At 38.9% G+C, this 16,745-nt stretch overlaps 1 protein-coding gene across 7 annotated transcripts in view; it reads right to left on the reverse strand.

The window, feature by feature from the left end:
- Positions 1-1,435: 1,435 nt before the first annotated feature.
- Positions 1,436-16,745, reverse strand: part of CDON (cell adhesion associated, oncogene regulated) — a 110,537-nt gene continuing 95,227 nt past the window's right edge. For all 7 annotated transcript variants that reach the window (XM_060180144.1, XM_016184933.2, XM_060180143.1 and 4 more), the window contains 2 exons: positions 5,598-5,872; positions 1,436-4,783 (listed from right to left, as the gene is read on the reverse strand). In XM_060180144.1, the coding sequence (XP_060036127.1) occupies positions 4,542-4,783; positions 5,598-5,872 (517 nt within the window). In that variant the 3' untranslated portion in view covers positions 1,436-4,541. The remainder of the gene's footprint in view (positions 4,784-5,597; positions 5,873-16,745) is intronic.

Below are 16,745 nucleotides of genomic sequence, written 5' to 3' on the forward strand. Positions count from 1 at the left end.
CTGTTTCTCACAGATTCAGGCTTTTTTTTTTTTTTTAATATTTATTTATTCCCTTTTGTTGCCCTTGTTGTTGTATTGTTGTAGTTATTGGATAGGACAGAGAGAAATGGAGAGAGGAGGGGAAGACAGAGAGGGAGAGAGACACCTGCAGACCTGCTTCACCGCCTGTGAAGCGACTCCTCTGCAGGTGGGGAGCTGGGGGTTTGAACTGGGATCCTTACACTGGTCCTTGTGCTTAGCGCCACCTGCGCTTAACCTGCTGTGCTACTGCCCGACTCCCAGATTCAGGCTTTTTACAAAAAGGGATTTCAAATCCCTTTAAATCTTTAGGACCAGGACAAAGGCTTAAGGAAAGCCTAAATACAGGGACACACACACACACACACACAGAAAAATGGCCCTAGTCAATGTCAATGACCTGGCAGGTTTGCTGGTTAGGGCAGCCCCAGCACTGATTTTTAGGCTGGGCAAACAAAACATGCTCCTCATGGAAGCTGGAGATCTTCTCTGACATTCATACAGATATCACACTAGGCTTGTGGTAAAATGGAGGCTGGGTGGTTGGTGCACCCAGTAGAGTGCACATGTTACATGGGTGTACAAGGACCTAGATTCAAACCCTCTATTTCCCCCACCTATAGGTGGGAAGATTCAGGAATGGTGTCCTCTCTCCCTCTAATGTTTTTTTTAATTAATTAATTTTATTTTATTTAATTTATTTTCCTTTTTATTATTATTGTAGTTATTATTGTTGTCGTTGTTAGATAGGACAGAGAGAGGAGGGGAAGACAGGGGGAGAGAAAGATAGACACCTGCAGACCTGCTTCACCACCTGTGAAGCTACTCCCCTGCGGGTGGGGAGATGGGGGCTTGAACCGGGATCCTTACGCTGGTCCTTGTGCTTCGCACGTGTGCTTAACCCACTGTGCTACCGCTGTGCTAATGTTTGTTTTTACTCCCCCCCAAAATCTTTTTTTTTTAAACCAGAGCACTTATCAGCTGTGGCTTTTGATGGTACAGGGGAATTGAACCTGGGACTTCAGTCTCAGGAATGAAAGCCTCTTTGCATAACTATTATGCTATCTACCCCTGCCCCAAAAATCTTTTTTAAATACATAGACAATGTCTGATAATCTCCCACCCTCCACTTGTCCTGCTGAAGACACAGTGTGCTGCCCTCAGGGGGTCTGCCTGCTCCCACACAGCTCTCAGGCTCAAGTATTTTCCCAGCCAACCCCCACCCCCAACACTTGTCCAGGATCCTGTTCCCTCAGGGCCTGGATCTCAGCTATCAGAAGGGATTAGCTCCTTTCTGGGTGGGGTAGGGGCCACAGGGGATTTGCAGGGGATGACAAACCTTCCAAGACATCCAGACCCACCCCAACCACAAGGTAAAGCGGCCTTAGATACATAGCAAATAAGGATCAGAGTCACCTCATCTTCATGTGCTACTCCACATGAAAGCAGCATTCTTTTTAATATAAAATCATATCAATCAAATAAAACCTGTCCAAGCTACATTATTTAAAATCTGTACATTTTCAGACATAACATTACAACTTGAAGGAAAATAAAATATACTTTTCAATATGATACAAAAACATGCATCTCAAAGTCTATTGCTTGAAAAGGGAGCCAGCAACACAAGTGGAACTCAGTGATGAAGTGAGCATCGCACTGTTCTGTAGCTGGAATGACATCTGCAACAATGATCAGCCCAACCTGGATGTGTCCATCTTTGTAGAGCCATTCCCCAAAATCAGAAGGCAGAATAAAAAAAAAAATCAAGATATATTCCAGAGGTTCAAAACACTACAGCCTAACTTACATCCTGTACAGCACGTATTGCCAGACTCTCAGTGTATCAGTGAAAGAAGGGAATTAAGGGGGGTGTGTGTGTGTGAAATGACAGAACAGTAAGGGGAAAGTTTAATGCTAAAACAAAGAATCTCACAGAGATTTCTAAGAGGTCAAAGAGCCTGAAGAGACCTGAGGAACTACAGGATCATTACAGTCAAAAGTCAAATGCCTGCATGGGGGCAGGGTGAGGGGGTGATGGGGAGACATGTGTGTGAAGCAATAAGCACAGAGCTCTGTGCACAGAAGACAGAAGGCAGTTCCTTTTGTAAGTTAGCACCTCAGAGGAATCACACAGCCCACAGGGGTGGCAAGAGCATCCAGAACTGGGCTGGTTTTATCAAGAGGGAGCCATGATGCTTCTGGAAAGCAGTATGGAAAATGAGAAGGAGATCAGATTACAGCTCCAGATAAATTGCGTTCAAACTCTGTGGTTGACCATGTGACTTGGGGACTTTGATGGTTCTACTTTGCAGAGTTGTTGTGTGGGTTCATGAGACAGTAGTAATGCACACAGCATGGTGTGCAGGACACAGCTGCTCTCCCACAAATACTAGTGCCATCTCTCACACAGCACTTTGTCTTCTTGGTGAAGGGATACTGGGTAGGGTTCCTTCTGGTGACTGTGCAGGATATAAAAGTTCAGAACGACTCCTGGTTAAGGAGAACTTATAACTCCTTAACATAAAGGCAATTATATATATATATATTTATATATCTCCATATATAAAGGCATTTTTATAAATAAAATACAATAGAGATAACACTTAAAACAGCGTTACTATTCATATAAATAAAGCAGTCCACAATGAGATTGCCCCAAAGGCATAGACATTTTTCTCGTCCTAGAGAACAAATCCCATATTGAAACTCAATCTTTAAAAGCAGTTTATGACCTAAGGCTCATGCTAATACACCTCTGTTTCCTGAATTGAAATGACTACCTACGGTCACTCCCCAGTTTTCTAAAACTCCCTTTGTGACAGGAACACTGTAACTTGTTTGGCAAAGACAGGATCTGTGCTCATGTTCCACATACTAGGATTTTGCCCTTTACTAATCACAGAAGTGAGGGATACATCTATCCCCTTCCAAATCTGACTTAGTCTTAGTAACCCAAAGAATAAGTCCAGTATACTATGGACCTGGGCGTTTGGAATGTAGAACTTGATTCTCTAGCATCCCTAACAGCCGATTGCAACTAATTTCTACTGGAAGTAATTCTTGCATGATTAACCCAGCTTAAAAAGCATATTCCACTAATAGTTTTATTCATAAAATATAGACATATGTAAGGGAATACTGATGTATTTTATATAGAGAGCTGATTAACACAGCTTTCTACTCTATTTCCGTGCAATTTCTGGGAAACTGTAAATTTTTTTTCATCCATGCTGGAACTCTGACTCTACAAAAAGAGAATCATTTTCTGTTTCTTTTCCCAAAGGGATGCACAATCCCAAAAAAGAGCAGAGATCCATTAAAGCTTGACTCAAGCTACTAAACACACTTACTTTTTTTTCTTTACATATGAAGAAGAAAAGCCTTCCAAATGCAGCTGCAAATGTTCTTGTCACTCAGAAGCACCAGTAACTGTGATTTATGAACACTGCTAACTAAAGATTTAGGTGCCTGTTTACAATGACAACATTCTGAAAAAATTTCAGGAAATTTCAAACCATACTCCTTTCCTTCCAAATTAAGGCTTTTCTGCAACTCACATATTCCAACTATTGCCCATGTTGTAAATTAATGAATGGCGACTTTCAGGTGGTGGAACCAAGAGCACAATCTTTCTAAAAAAAAAGAAGAAGAAGAGCACTGCTCAGCTCTGGTTTATGGTGATGGTGGAGATCGAACTTGGGACCTCAGAGCCTCAAGCATGCAATTCTTTTGCATAACCACTATACTGTCTCCCCAGCCCCCCAAAATACATTCTTTTACCAAAGGGGAGAGAGCTTCTACTAAGATGACCTCTTAGGGACTCTTCCCTTTCTTCTTAGAAGTTATTTTTTTCTTGGAGTTGTCATTTTAAATTCTTATTTTACTCATACTCTCAAAAACAGTCAAGAAGAGTCCCAAGGTCACCATTTATAAACAAATGCAAATTTAAAATAATATGATTTGAAGACATTCTCTTTCTCTAAGGCCTTGGCTCCCTTTCTACATATAGCAATACTCCAACTAGACCTGTCCATGAGGCTGCTGATTAGTGCCTAGAAGATGGAAGATAACTTGTACTCATGTGCAGAGAGTGAAACAAGTCAACTATCACTTCTGAGACTGGTACTCACCAAATCCCAAGAGATCTGCTGTTATAAAATTGAGCTTATAGCTATGGCTGATGTCAACCACTAATCTCTGAAACTCTGGTAGCACAACAGACAGCTTTCCATCAGAAAGCCTGAACAGCCTAGGCAATCCCCTCTTAGCTTTATCACCCAACAGAGTGAATCCTTTAAGGAGGAGCTCGTACTGTCGATGAGATCCACAGAAAACATGGAATGATCCCACTGCTTTTTCTAATTGAAAACTATGTAAAACTAGATTGTTCCCTAGTAAGGGGAAGAAAAGGGTTGGGAAGGAAAATCTTTAGGCATAAATTATATAAAAGGACACACATTTTAGGGTACATTCATATGACACTACTACAAAAAATAAATAACGATTTTCTCTGATTTGAATTAATGTTCTTCACACAGTCCACCTCCAGGCCTGTTTTGTGCAGTTATTGGCTTGCAGTGGGACACAACTGTCTGCACATCCTCGGGTTTCCTGGGGCTGTGAAGGACCTCTGAAGGGTTGTCTAAAGGAGGATCAGGAGACCAAGTTGTCTTTTCAGTACAGTCTGTTGAAACAGATTGCAAAATAAGATGATTCCAACTTAAAAGTTTGTTCTCTGCTTCTGAATGGACACAGCTGTCTCCTGAAAAACACAAGGATTTGGGAACATTATGAAATGTCAATGGCTGATTTTTTTTTTTTTTTTTACAAAGTAGACTAAATACTTAATTTGGACAGTTAAAAAATAATGATGAGTGAAAGTAGAGCCAGGCAATGTTTAAGAAACTTGAGGGAGATGGCGATTTAAAATGAAGTCTAAAATAAAGATGAATTATTATGAATGATATACAATTGAAAAAGATTTATTTTATTGGTTTCATGAGATAGAGAATTTTTCATGAGACAGACACACACACAGACACACAGACACAGACACACACAGACACACAGACACACACACACACACACACACACACACACACACACACACACACACAGATCAGAGCACCACTCTGGTACATGTGGCACTGGGAATAGAACTATACTAGTTGGGCTGTTTCTCCAGCCATCCATTGTACAATTTGATGGTTAAAGTGAACACTTTCATGAACCAAATAACCACCTAAGAGGAAGCCCATACCTCCAGAGTCCATGCGAATGACTAAGACACCCATGAACACAACATGTATTCTTTTAGGAAGTTTATTGCTCATGTAGAAATGAATCAAAAGTTACCTGGATTGCTTTTTTAAAATGTAATGAGGATTAACAGTCTGAGATTTTCAAAGAATTCTTTATCTAGCTAATAGATTTTGAAGTATACAACTTCCTTCCCCCTTAACCTCTTAAGATATATGAATTGATCACAGACAATACTATTGTTTTCCTTAGATAGTCCTTAGCTAACTGAAGGTCACCTAGGAATTTAAGATTAAGATGTATAACATTTCCTGTACCTCTGTTAAATTCTGTTGTATCTTCTGTGCACTCAGAATTGATCTCATTACTACTGTCCTGATAGCAAGAGTGCTCAGCAGGTCTTGGTGCCACATTATCCTTGACACTGTCCTTAGGGGACTGGCCACAGTGGGCGACTGTGGAGGCCAGACACACAGGCATCTTCATGTGACTGAGGGGCTTCATTTCCAAACCATCCTGAGGATAAGGTGCTACTACTGGGACCATGGGTAGGGAGCTGTTGTTGAAAGTGCTGCTGGTTTTGGTGAAACACCTACAAAATATAAAGAAAAAAAACTGTCAACAGGACTCAATAACTGAAACATGCTTATTTTGATGCAAATTAAGACAACAATGAGATAGCACCTCACGCCTGTGAGACTGGTCACATCAACAAAACAGGAGATGACAAGTGTTGGTGATGTGTGTAAAGAAAAAGGAATCCTGATACACTGTTGGTGGAAACGTTAAATTGGTATAGCTCTTATGGAAAACAGTTTGTCAATCTTTAAATACAGGGAAATGGAAATACCTTATGACCCAGCAATGCCACTCCAGGTCATATGTCTAAAGGACATGAAAGCACTAATCTGGAAGGACATATGCACTCTATTTCATAACTACATTATTTACAATAGCCAAAGTATGCAAGCAGACTAAATGCCCAATGACAGATGATTGTATAAAGAAATCATGGCATACATACTCTACAGAATATTACTCTGCTATCAAAAAAAGACACAATTGCATTGTTTGGAATAAAACAGATGGAACTGAAGATGATTATGCTAAGTGAGGTAAGTAAAGAGGTGAAGGAACAACTACCACTGATCTGTGGGAATACAGACAATTAAAAAAAGTAAATTTGCAAAAAAAAAAAGGCAATCAGAACTTTGCTGGAGAGTTACTTATATACCCCCATGTATAGGTTTAAAACCATAACTCTGATTTTAAACCTATACATGGGGGGTATATAAGTAATCATAATTTTGTAAAACACTAAGTCACTACAAAAATTGAAAAGAATAAAAATACGCTTATTCTAAAATATTATGCACTATTTAGCATTCAGATTCATTTTTTTAGTTTTTTTTGGCCACCAGGGTTAGCACTGGGGCTCAGTGCCTGCACTACAAATCCACAGCTCCTGGTGGCTATTTTTTTCCATTCTATTTTATCTATCTGACAGTACAGAGAGAACTGAGAGGGAAAGGTAGATAGAGAGAGGGAAAGAGAGAGAGATAGAAAGAGAGAGAGAGAGAGACCAGCAAACCTGTTTCACTGTTCCTGAAGTGTCCTGCAGGTGGGGATGGGGAAGGGAGGGGTGGGGCGTTGAATCTAGATCCTTATGTATTGCTCCCATTAACAGATTCTTAAGATTAATTTTTTTTAAAACTTTAAAAAAATTTTTTTATATTTATTCATTTATTCCCTTTTGTTGCCCTTGTTGTTTTATTGTAGTTATTATCGATGTCATTGTTGTTGGCTAGGACAGAGAGAAATGGAGAGAGGAGAAGACAGAGAGGGGGAGAGAAAGACAGACACCTGCAGACCTGCTTCACCGCCTGTGAAGCAACTCCCCTGCAGGTGGGGAGCTGGGGGCTCGAACCGGGATCCTTTCACCGGTCCTTGCGTTTGGCGCCACCTGTGCTTAACCCGCTGCACTACCGCCTGACTCCCAGATTAATTCTTAAAAAAAACTAAGTGATTCACTATGAAGTATCAAGAACTAAACAATTCACTCAATTTGTGAACTCAGTAGTGGGGGGAGGGGTGTCTCCACACTACCTATGAGTAGTTCCTGGCCCTACCAGGCTGTCTGAGGATTCAACTTAATTCTAACACTATCTGCCTGCAGACAGCAAGCATCAGGTCCCAGAGGTTCAAGGTTCAGTCCTACACATCTCATCCACACACATACTTTCCAGCTACAAGTTCTGTCTGTCATCTGTAGTTCTGACTAGTTGGCTATGAACTGGAGGTTACCATTACCTATTCCTTCCTTGAGTTCAACGATTTTGATAGAGCAGTTCACAGAACTAAGTGGCATAACTTACTTATTAGACTATCAGTTTATTGCAAAAGTTTATCACTTAGGAATGGTCAGATGGAAGAGATGCATCCGGCCGGATAAGGAGAAAGGGTGGAGAGCTTCCATGCCTTCTGCAGGCACACCACTCTCCTAATACCACTGTGTGTGCACCAACCCAGCAGCCCTCCAAACCCAGTCCATTGTGGTTTTTTTTTTTTTTTCCTCCAGGGTTATTGCTGGGCTCGGTGCCTGCACCATGAATCCACCGCTCCTGGAGGCCATTTCCCCCCCTTTTTGTTGCCCTAGTTGTTGCAGCCTCGTTGCGGTTATTATTGCCATTGTTGACGTTGTTTTTGTTGTTGGATAGGACAGAGAGAAATGGAGAGAGGAGGGGAAGACAGAGAGAGTGGGAGAGAAAGACAGACACCTGCAGACCTGCTTCACCACCCGTGAAGCGCCTCCCCTGCAGGTGGGGAGCCGGGGGCTCGAACCGGGATCCTTACTCCGGTCCCTGCGCTTTGCGCCACATGCGCTTAACCCACTGCGCCACCGCCGACCCCCTCCATTGTGGTTTTTATGGAGGTTTCATTTCATGGGCCTGAGTATTCGCTTAGTAACTATTGGTTATTAAACTTCATGTTCAGTCCCTCTGCCTTCCTCAGAGGTCAGAGGGAGGGACTGACTGGAAATTCCAATCTTGCAATCACAACCTACCCAGGCAACCAGCTCCATCCACTGGTATTTCCCCAAAGCCATTTTTTAATATAATAAACAATACGGTACACTTTTTGCTCACATTACAGGAAGTTCCAAGAATTTTGGGAACTGTGAGTCAAGAACTATAATGATTATATATATATATATATATATATATATATATATGTCACATATAATTAAAAATATATAAATTACATATACATTCCAGTAGTGAGTGCATCAAAAGGCAAACCATTTAAAATGGAATCTGTTCTGATGAACCGTTTCATCTTTATCTGATGTCCCCTGCCATTAGGAAACTCATTTTGCCTTGGAAAAAAAATCCAGGATTTGTTCATGTCTTTTGCAGAATGAATTGGTAGCATTCATTAGCACTTAGCACTTCTGTATCTGAGTTCAAAAAACTTTAATTTTCTCCGTTTGTGTCCTGCGTCTAAGATAGTTTTCTTTAATTTATTCTTTTTTTTGCTTTCACTTTCTCTTGAACTTCTAGTTCAATTGCCCTTTCTTCTCATCTCCAATCTGCTGTTAGACTCACTTGATAACTTTTCCCATTCCAGTTATTGTAATTTCCCACTTCAGGATTTCTACGTGATCATTTTTATAGTTTCTGTTGAAATTCCCATATGTGAATTAATTATGTGCATTCCTTCAAGTTCCTGGACATATTTACAATAACTACCGTAATATCATTCATTTTCTACTAATTGCAACATCTTGGTCACCTATTAACTTTTCCCTCCTTCGGTAACTATCACATATTCTTATGTCATCACATGTATAGTAATTTTCACTTCTAATTTTCTGGTTCTTTTATTGGTCTTGAACTCCATCCATCCTCTGACACTTTGTGATTCAGTCCTTAATCCAAGACTGAAGAATGACCTCAAGCAAAAACCCAAAAAAAATAAATGTTACCCATTGTCTTTCAAGGTTAGACTTATTCAGTGTCCACGCGTTTCTGGCTATTTTCCACGATTTCAAATTGTTTAGGTGTCACCATTACTACCTGTGATTAATCAAGCTGTTCCACTGCTAACAAAAGCTGGTATCTCAGAAGTAATTTTTTACTTCTAAAACTGGAAATAGGACAAGTTTGGAGAGCACACTTTATCTGGCTTTGACTTGGACAAAGTAGGTAAAAACATAAATCTGTTCAGCAGTATTCTGGGAGCAGGCAATGAATCTTTGGATTTCCATACTTTGAACATGAAATGGTGTGTTTCTAGGTCATGTGAAAATAAGTAAAAGGTTGTTCATACAATTATTACTACCAATTTTGTTGGTTCAAGTTGTTGAAAATACCAAGTGCTAACCAAGAAGAAAGATAGGAACCTGAAAGAGAGTAAGATATCTGTCAGTAAATCAAATCCTTAATTTAAATAAATATAACTTTGATTTCAAGTAGAGAAATATACTCACTATATATTTAGTGAATTTCAGATACCAGTCTGGAAGGAAAGAAATGCACGTCAGATTTTCATTTGAGTACAATAACCTGATATGACTATACTTTTAACAGTACAGCAGAAATACTCAATTCAAGTAAAATTTAAGTGTTGCCATGTACATCTCAAGTTAATAAAAAGTGACAGAGCTACCCATGTGTCAACACCACCCTGTAAACCATTATTTCCTCAATAAAACTATTTTTTTAAAAAAAAGTGAAGGAGCACTGGTATAGAAAGATGTTTGTTGGGGCTGGGCAGTAGGCAGTGGGTTAAATGCACATGGCACAAAGTGCAAGAACCAGTGTAAGGATCCTGGTTTGAGTCCCCAGCTCCCCAGGGGGGAGGTGAAGGAGGGTCTCTTCACAAGCAGCAAAGCAGGTCTGCAGGTGTCTATCTTTCTCTCCCCCTCTCTCTTGATTTCTCTGGTTCCTATCCAACAACAATGACAGCAATAACAAGAACAATAGTAACAACAACAATAAAAACAAGGGCAACAAAAGGGGGAAAATAGCCTCCAGGAGCAGTGGATTCAGAGCCCCAGCAATAACCCTAGAGGCAAAAAAAAAAAAAAAAAAAGAAAGAAAAGAAAGAAAGATATTTGTTGGAACCAGAATCAGAATAGTAGGCTAAATGGCTGATGATTCTGGGACAGGATGGTATTCTCAAACTTGCTCTGTTGCTACATTTGATCCAAATCTGAACTTGAATTTTTGCTGGGATGCCATCCCTGCTATCATTCTTTTCCCTTACATTTTTACATTAGTCTTTTCACCATCCTAATATCAGGAAACTCCCAAATTCCCCTGAATGTATTCAAGTAATGAGATTCCACTGGTTATATATCACCTTATCTAGAGGGATGCCTTATTTCTCAAAGGCACTTGCTAAGCACCTGTAAACTTCAAATGCTATGGGTCGTATTGAAAATATAAAGGTATATACTAAAATATTGAAAATATAAAAGTATAAATTTTGAAAAAATATATATACATATATACATGTCATTGGTCCAGCTCCCATTTTAGCAGAGCAAATGAAAATGGACAAGTAAATAAATAGTCGTAGTAGACTGTATCAATAGTAAGTTCACATAGGAAGATAAGACACACAAGATTGAGATAGGTAAATGTGGTAAATGAAAATGGGGCACTTCTGCATCTGACTTCAAAAACACCAGAAATGTTTTCGGTTTCCCAATTTCCAGTTTATGCCCAGTGTCCAATATATATTCCCACCATTTTTTTTTTTTTTTTTTTTTTTTTTTTTTAGTAATTCTTAAAAGCCAAATTCCTGGCCTTGGAACAAATACTTTGGGAACCTGCATACTGAAAGGGTCAGGCAGGTTGGCTTTCTTTCTGAATCATGTCTACATGTTAACCAGTTTTGTTATGTTTTTAAGTTAACAGACGAGAAAAACAATTCTGTCCCCATTCACTTTGGCTGGAAAATCAGATATAATTTGTGACCCTGAGGGGGGAAAAATTTTATTCAAATCTGTTGAAATCTTCAGAGAGCTACTGAAGCATTTGAATGGCTTGAAATTCCAGCAAGATGGTAAAAGTAAAGATGAGCTTTAGCACTTTTGCTCTTGAGGCATTTGCCCCATTCAGTGCAGTACTTGGCTGAAACACTCAGACTTCAAGCAGGAAATGGAAGATAAGAAGCTGAATAGAACTTTTGACAGTTTCATGGGACTGGAAAGACAGAAGTTTGAGTTCAACATCTACCAAAAAGAAAAGGCCTAGAAAATGCCCTAGACTTCTCTTTGGAACCCTGTTAACACTGTAAAAATAATGGTGCAGTGGAAGTAGGAAGGATTTTACATAGAAACTGAAACTTATTACTAAATTAGCTCAGTCCCTGTCTGGTTAAAGAGGTTTGCCCTTTGTCTGTTTGCCTGCCAAAAGCAAAAGGAAATTCATTCTGAGCGAAGAAAATACAATCAGACTCTCTTAAGAACTTTATAAAATGTCCAGAACTCACTGAAAAATTACCAAGCAGATTAGAATACAGGAAGAACAGGAAACTAGTGTTGCAAATTTTAAGTTAGAGACAAAGAATTTTTAAGAGAACTGGATGAGTACATTCAAGAAAACAAATTACAAAATGGAGAAATTTAACAAAATAACTAGAATTTAGTAAAAATAATGAGAATATCTAAACTAAAATGTAGAGTAGCTAAAATTAAGAACTCAGGTGGGGGTCCATAGCATAACGGTTATGCAAACTGACTCTTATGCCTGAGGCTCCAAAGTCCCAGGTACAATCCCCAGCACCACTATAAATAAGAGCTGATCAGTGCTCTGGTAATAAATAGCTTATCCTTCCAGTTGAGCACTTGCCTTACCATGTAGTTCAAGCCCCAGTACCACATGGGAGCATCACAGTACCAGGGGAGCTCCATGGATGGTGGAGCAATGTTGTGGAAATTTTCCCTGTTACTCTCTGACAAGAAAAAAGTCAACCTGGACATTACATACATGTGAGGTCTCAGTGTTGCAAGCTGTAAAAAAACAAAAACAAAAACAAACAAACAAAACCCTGTTCATAATGTTAATAGCAAACTGGACACAGATGAATGGAAGTTCTACTAAATGTAAAACTTGTTATTGTACAGGATTCAGACCACAGCAAAGAAACAAAAGGATGGAAAATATACAAAAAGACTTAAAAGACACCATGCACAGTGAAAAGCTCTAAAATATGTATAGCTAAAGTTTCTGTGAAGGAACAAAAAGAATGGACAGAAGCCATATATTTAGAGATAAAAAAATTACAGACTTTCTAAAATTGTTAAAGTTTTGTGTCTATCTGAAAAAGTCAGCCTGCAGCAGTGAAGCCTTCCTTAGCTCTAGCTTCTGGTGATGTTGGGATTGAGCCTTGGAACTCAGAGCCTCAGGCGTGAAAGTATATATTTTTTTGCACAACCATTATGCTATCTTCCTAGCCCTTATATCCTTTTCTTAAGCAAGTAGATTTATGACCAAATAGAAACTGGCTAATTAATCAAAACACCTTATAAAAGATTATAGAGAATGTTAAGGCAAGACTTTTAAAATTTGTTTTATTATTTTATTTATTAGATAAAGTCTTTTATTTATTAGATAGAGACAGAGAGAAATCAAGAGGGGAGGGGGAAATAAAAAGGGAGAGAGACAGAGAGACACCTGCTTCACCACTCATGAAGCTTCCCCCCTACAGGTTTGAACCTGGATCCTTGTGCACTGTAATGTGAGTGCTTAACCAGGTGTGCCACCACCTGGCCCAGACTCTTTCTTTCTTTCTTTCTTTCTTTCTTTCTTTCTTTCTTTCTTTCTTTCTTTCTTTCTTTCTTTTTTTATCTAAGAAAGGACTGGTTTACTTACCTCTTTAGATCTCAGCATCATGACAGTAGTTAGCTCAATTCTTGTTCAGTGTTTGATGGCTCTGTTGTTCTTTTTTTTAAAATTTCTTTATTGGGGAATTAATGTTTTACATTCAACAGTAAATACAATAGTTTGTATATGCATAACATTTACTAGTTTTCCATATAACAATACAACCCCCACTAGGTCCTCTGTCATCTTTCTTGGGTCTGTATTCTCCCCACCCACCCACCCCAGAGTCTTTTACTTTGGTGCAATACACCAATTCCAGATCAGGTTCTTGTATTTTCTTTTCTGATCTTGTTTTTCAACTTCTGTCTGAGAGTGAGATCATTCCATATTCATCCTTCTGTTTCTGACTTATTTCACTTAACATGAATTTTTCAAGGTCCATCCAAGATTGGCTGAAAATGGTGAAGTCACCATTTTTTATAGCTGAGTAGTATTCCATTGTATATATATATACACCACAACTTGCTCAGCCACTCATCTGTTGTTGGATGGTTCTGTTGTTCTTATATCTATTGGCTTCAAAGCTGTCTGATGTAAATTTCACTCTCTTAGAGGATAATGACTGCTCTCAGTGTTAGAGTGCTCTTAGAATACTGAGACTCTTATGAAGTTCCTACTAGGACAATGCTAAGTCTGACTTAGCACAATCAGGAACTTGATAAGGCCCACTCCACCATGGTGATATACTGAAATAAGTGAGCATCTGGTTTGATGTCCTTCTTTTGTGTAAGAATTTACAGCAGTTAAAAGGTACCAGAGATGAAAAAGAGAGAAAATATCTGGTCAGAAAGAAGTTTTTATGTGAGAGAAACCAAATTGAACTGTAGGAAAATAAACAAGCAAACAACTTACCAGGATTTGAAAAAAAATCAGGCCAGTTCCCTAAAGACAAAACATTAGAAATTATTAATTTGTTCACATGACTCTAACAGATGAAATTTTATCAAGCTGACATGAAATGATAACTCACCATATAATAAGATGTGATAAATTCTTCTTTTGGTTTCTTTCTTTCTTTTCTGCTCATCTCTTTAATTTAAAGCAAAGGATGAAACTTTTAAATGTGGTCAAGGGCATTTTTGTGAGAATGACAGTGAAGTCTAATTATATGGAAGGGGGTAAGGGGGTAGCCCTGAAGAAATGATCAGTGGAAGAGCCAGGATCAACTACAGAAATACTGACTTGTGTATTGACAGTTACCTGGTTTATGTGCTGTGAGGAAACAAACAAACTTAGAGACATGTGGTTTATTTTTGTTTATTTATTATTAAAATATATATTAAAACATTTTATTTATTTATTAATGAGACAGAAGAGAAAGAACCAGACATCTCTGGCATATGTGTTGTCGGGAATTGAACTTAGGGCCTCATGCTTGAGAGCTTTATCCACTGTGCCACCTCCCAGACCACTATTAAGAATATCTTTAAGTGACACTAGGGCCTTGCTCATGAGTGAAATCACCAGTCAAAGCCTATTTTTTAAAAAAAATCTAGACAGAGAGGACAGATGCCACAGCCCTACTCTACCATGCATAGTGTTCCCATGTGCTGCTGGGACTTGAAGCTAGGGTCTTGTCTATGATCAGGCATGTGCTCTACCAGGTGAGCTATTTCCAGGTCCATTTTACTTACTTATTAGATTTCTTCTTATTATTTTTCTATTTTCTTTTTTTAATATTTATTTTATTTATTTATTCCCTTTTGTTGCCCTTGTTGTTTTATTGTTGTTGTTATTATTGTTGTTGTTGTTGGATAGGACAGAGAGAAATGGAGAGAGGAGGGGAAGACAGAGAGGAGGAGAGAAAGATAGACACCTGCAGACCTGCTTCACCGCCTGTGAAGCGACTCCCCTGCAGGTGGGGAGCCGGGGTTCGAACCGGAATCCTTATGCCGGTCCTTGTACTTTGCGCCACCTGCGTTTAACCCGCTGCGCTACAGTCTGACTCCCTTCTTATTATTATTTTTACCAGAGCAGCACTCAGCTCTGGCTGTTGATGGTGCTACCAGTCCAACCTCTTGTGTGCAAGTTCTGTGCACAACTGCTGCGCTCGCTCCCTGGTCTCACATGTATTAAAAGAAATCACACTCATCAAGAGAAATGTATAATTGCTTCATACTACTGTCTGAGAACTGTTTTCCAAATAAGTGAAATAGAAAACAAATGCAGAGCATACTTTGACTTTGAGTGTCATGACTCTCAATTAACAGAGTGGTGCTAAGAGTGAAGATCACAATGTGACTCAGATCATGAGTGACTACCACCCAAATTTCTCCATGATAAACCAAGCTGATTTAAGATTTTCTAATACATTGAGCCCCAACATACAATCTAACCCAGTTCGATCACCACATTTAATGTTTCAGTATCATTATTTTAAATCTCATTCTAGAAGTTAATAACAGGATGAAAATGGCTTTAATTTGGGCATAAATGATCTCTCTGGCTACGTGCTAAGATATAAAGCACAGAGGAGGCAGTCTGTCAAAGAGTTATAGTAATTGCTCTGAGCAAAACCAAGTATATAAGATGCAAAAGAGTTAATTTACAATAATGCCTTAGATGAAAATTCTGAAGTAACTATATAATCACAAAAATTTGGTATATATGCAACCTTAAGAGACTCAGATCCACATGCAAAGAAAGAGGAAGGAACAAGACAAATGTCTGTCTGCAAACACATGACATTCAGTAAAATGCTCTCAACAACCCAACTTTTATAGTTTATATAACACAAAGACTTTGTAATTTCACTATTTGGGTTTTTCAGACAAGTTTTTAATTGCAGTTACTGGTTAAAGTCTCTAATGAGTTTTCTCTGGTGCAATAAAACAACTTCTAATGTTATTTATTTATTTATTCCCTTTTGTTGCCCTTGTTTTATTGTTGTAGTTATTATTGTTGTTGTTACTAATGTCATCATTGTTGGGTAGGACAGAGAGAAATGGAGAGAGGAGGGAAGACAGAGATGGGGAGAGAAAGATAGACACCTGCAGACCTGCTTCAACGATTGTGAAGTGACTCCCCTCAGGTGGGGAGCCAGGGGCTTGAACCAGGATCCTTATGATGGTTAAGTAAATGAGAACAAAAGACCTCCAAGAAGTTTCATTGTTTTAGTTATGTTTCCTTATAACACATACTGAATTTATGTATAGTTGACTTTTGAATAACATGGGGGTTGAGGTAAAGAAAATCTTCATATAATCACCACAGGCTCTGCATCTGGGGACTGAACCTGCCAATGTCTGTCTTTGTTTGAATCGGTGGACACAGAACCCTGCACAAGAAAAATCTCATTTCACACTTGTGAAGATAGCCTATATCAACAAAACAGGAAATGACAATTGTTGGAGAGGTTATGGAGAAAAGGAACTCTGCAACACTGCTGGTGGGAATGCAAACTCATGCAGTCCCTCTGAAGACTGTATGGAGAGTCCTTAAAGAAATAAAATAGAAGTACCTTATGATCTAGTGATACCACGCTAAGACATTTATACAAAGGACACTCAAACACTAATTAAGAGACATATGCACCTCTATATTCATAGCTGCATTAGTCACAATAGTCAA

Source organism: Erinaceus europaeus, chromosome 20 (assembly GCF_950295315.1).
Source record: "Erinaceus europaeus chromosome 20, mEriEur2.1, whole genome shotgun sequence".
NCBI lineage: Eukaryota > Metazoa > Chordata > Mammalia > Eulipotyphla > Erinaceidae > Erinaceus > Erinaceus europaeus.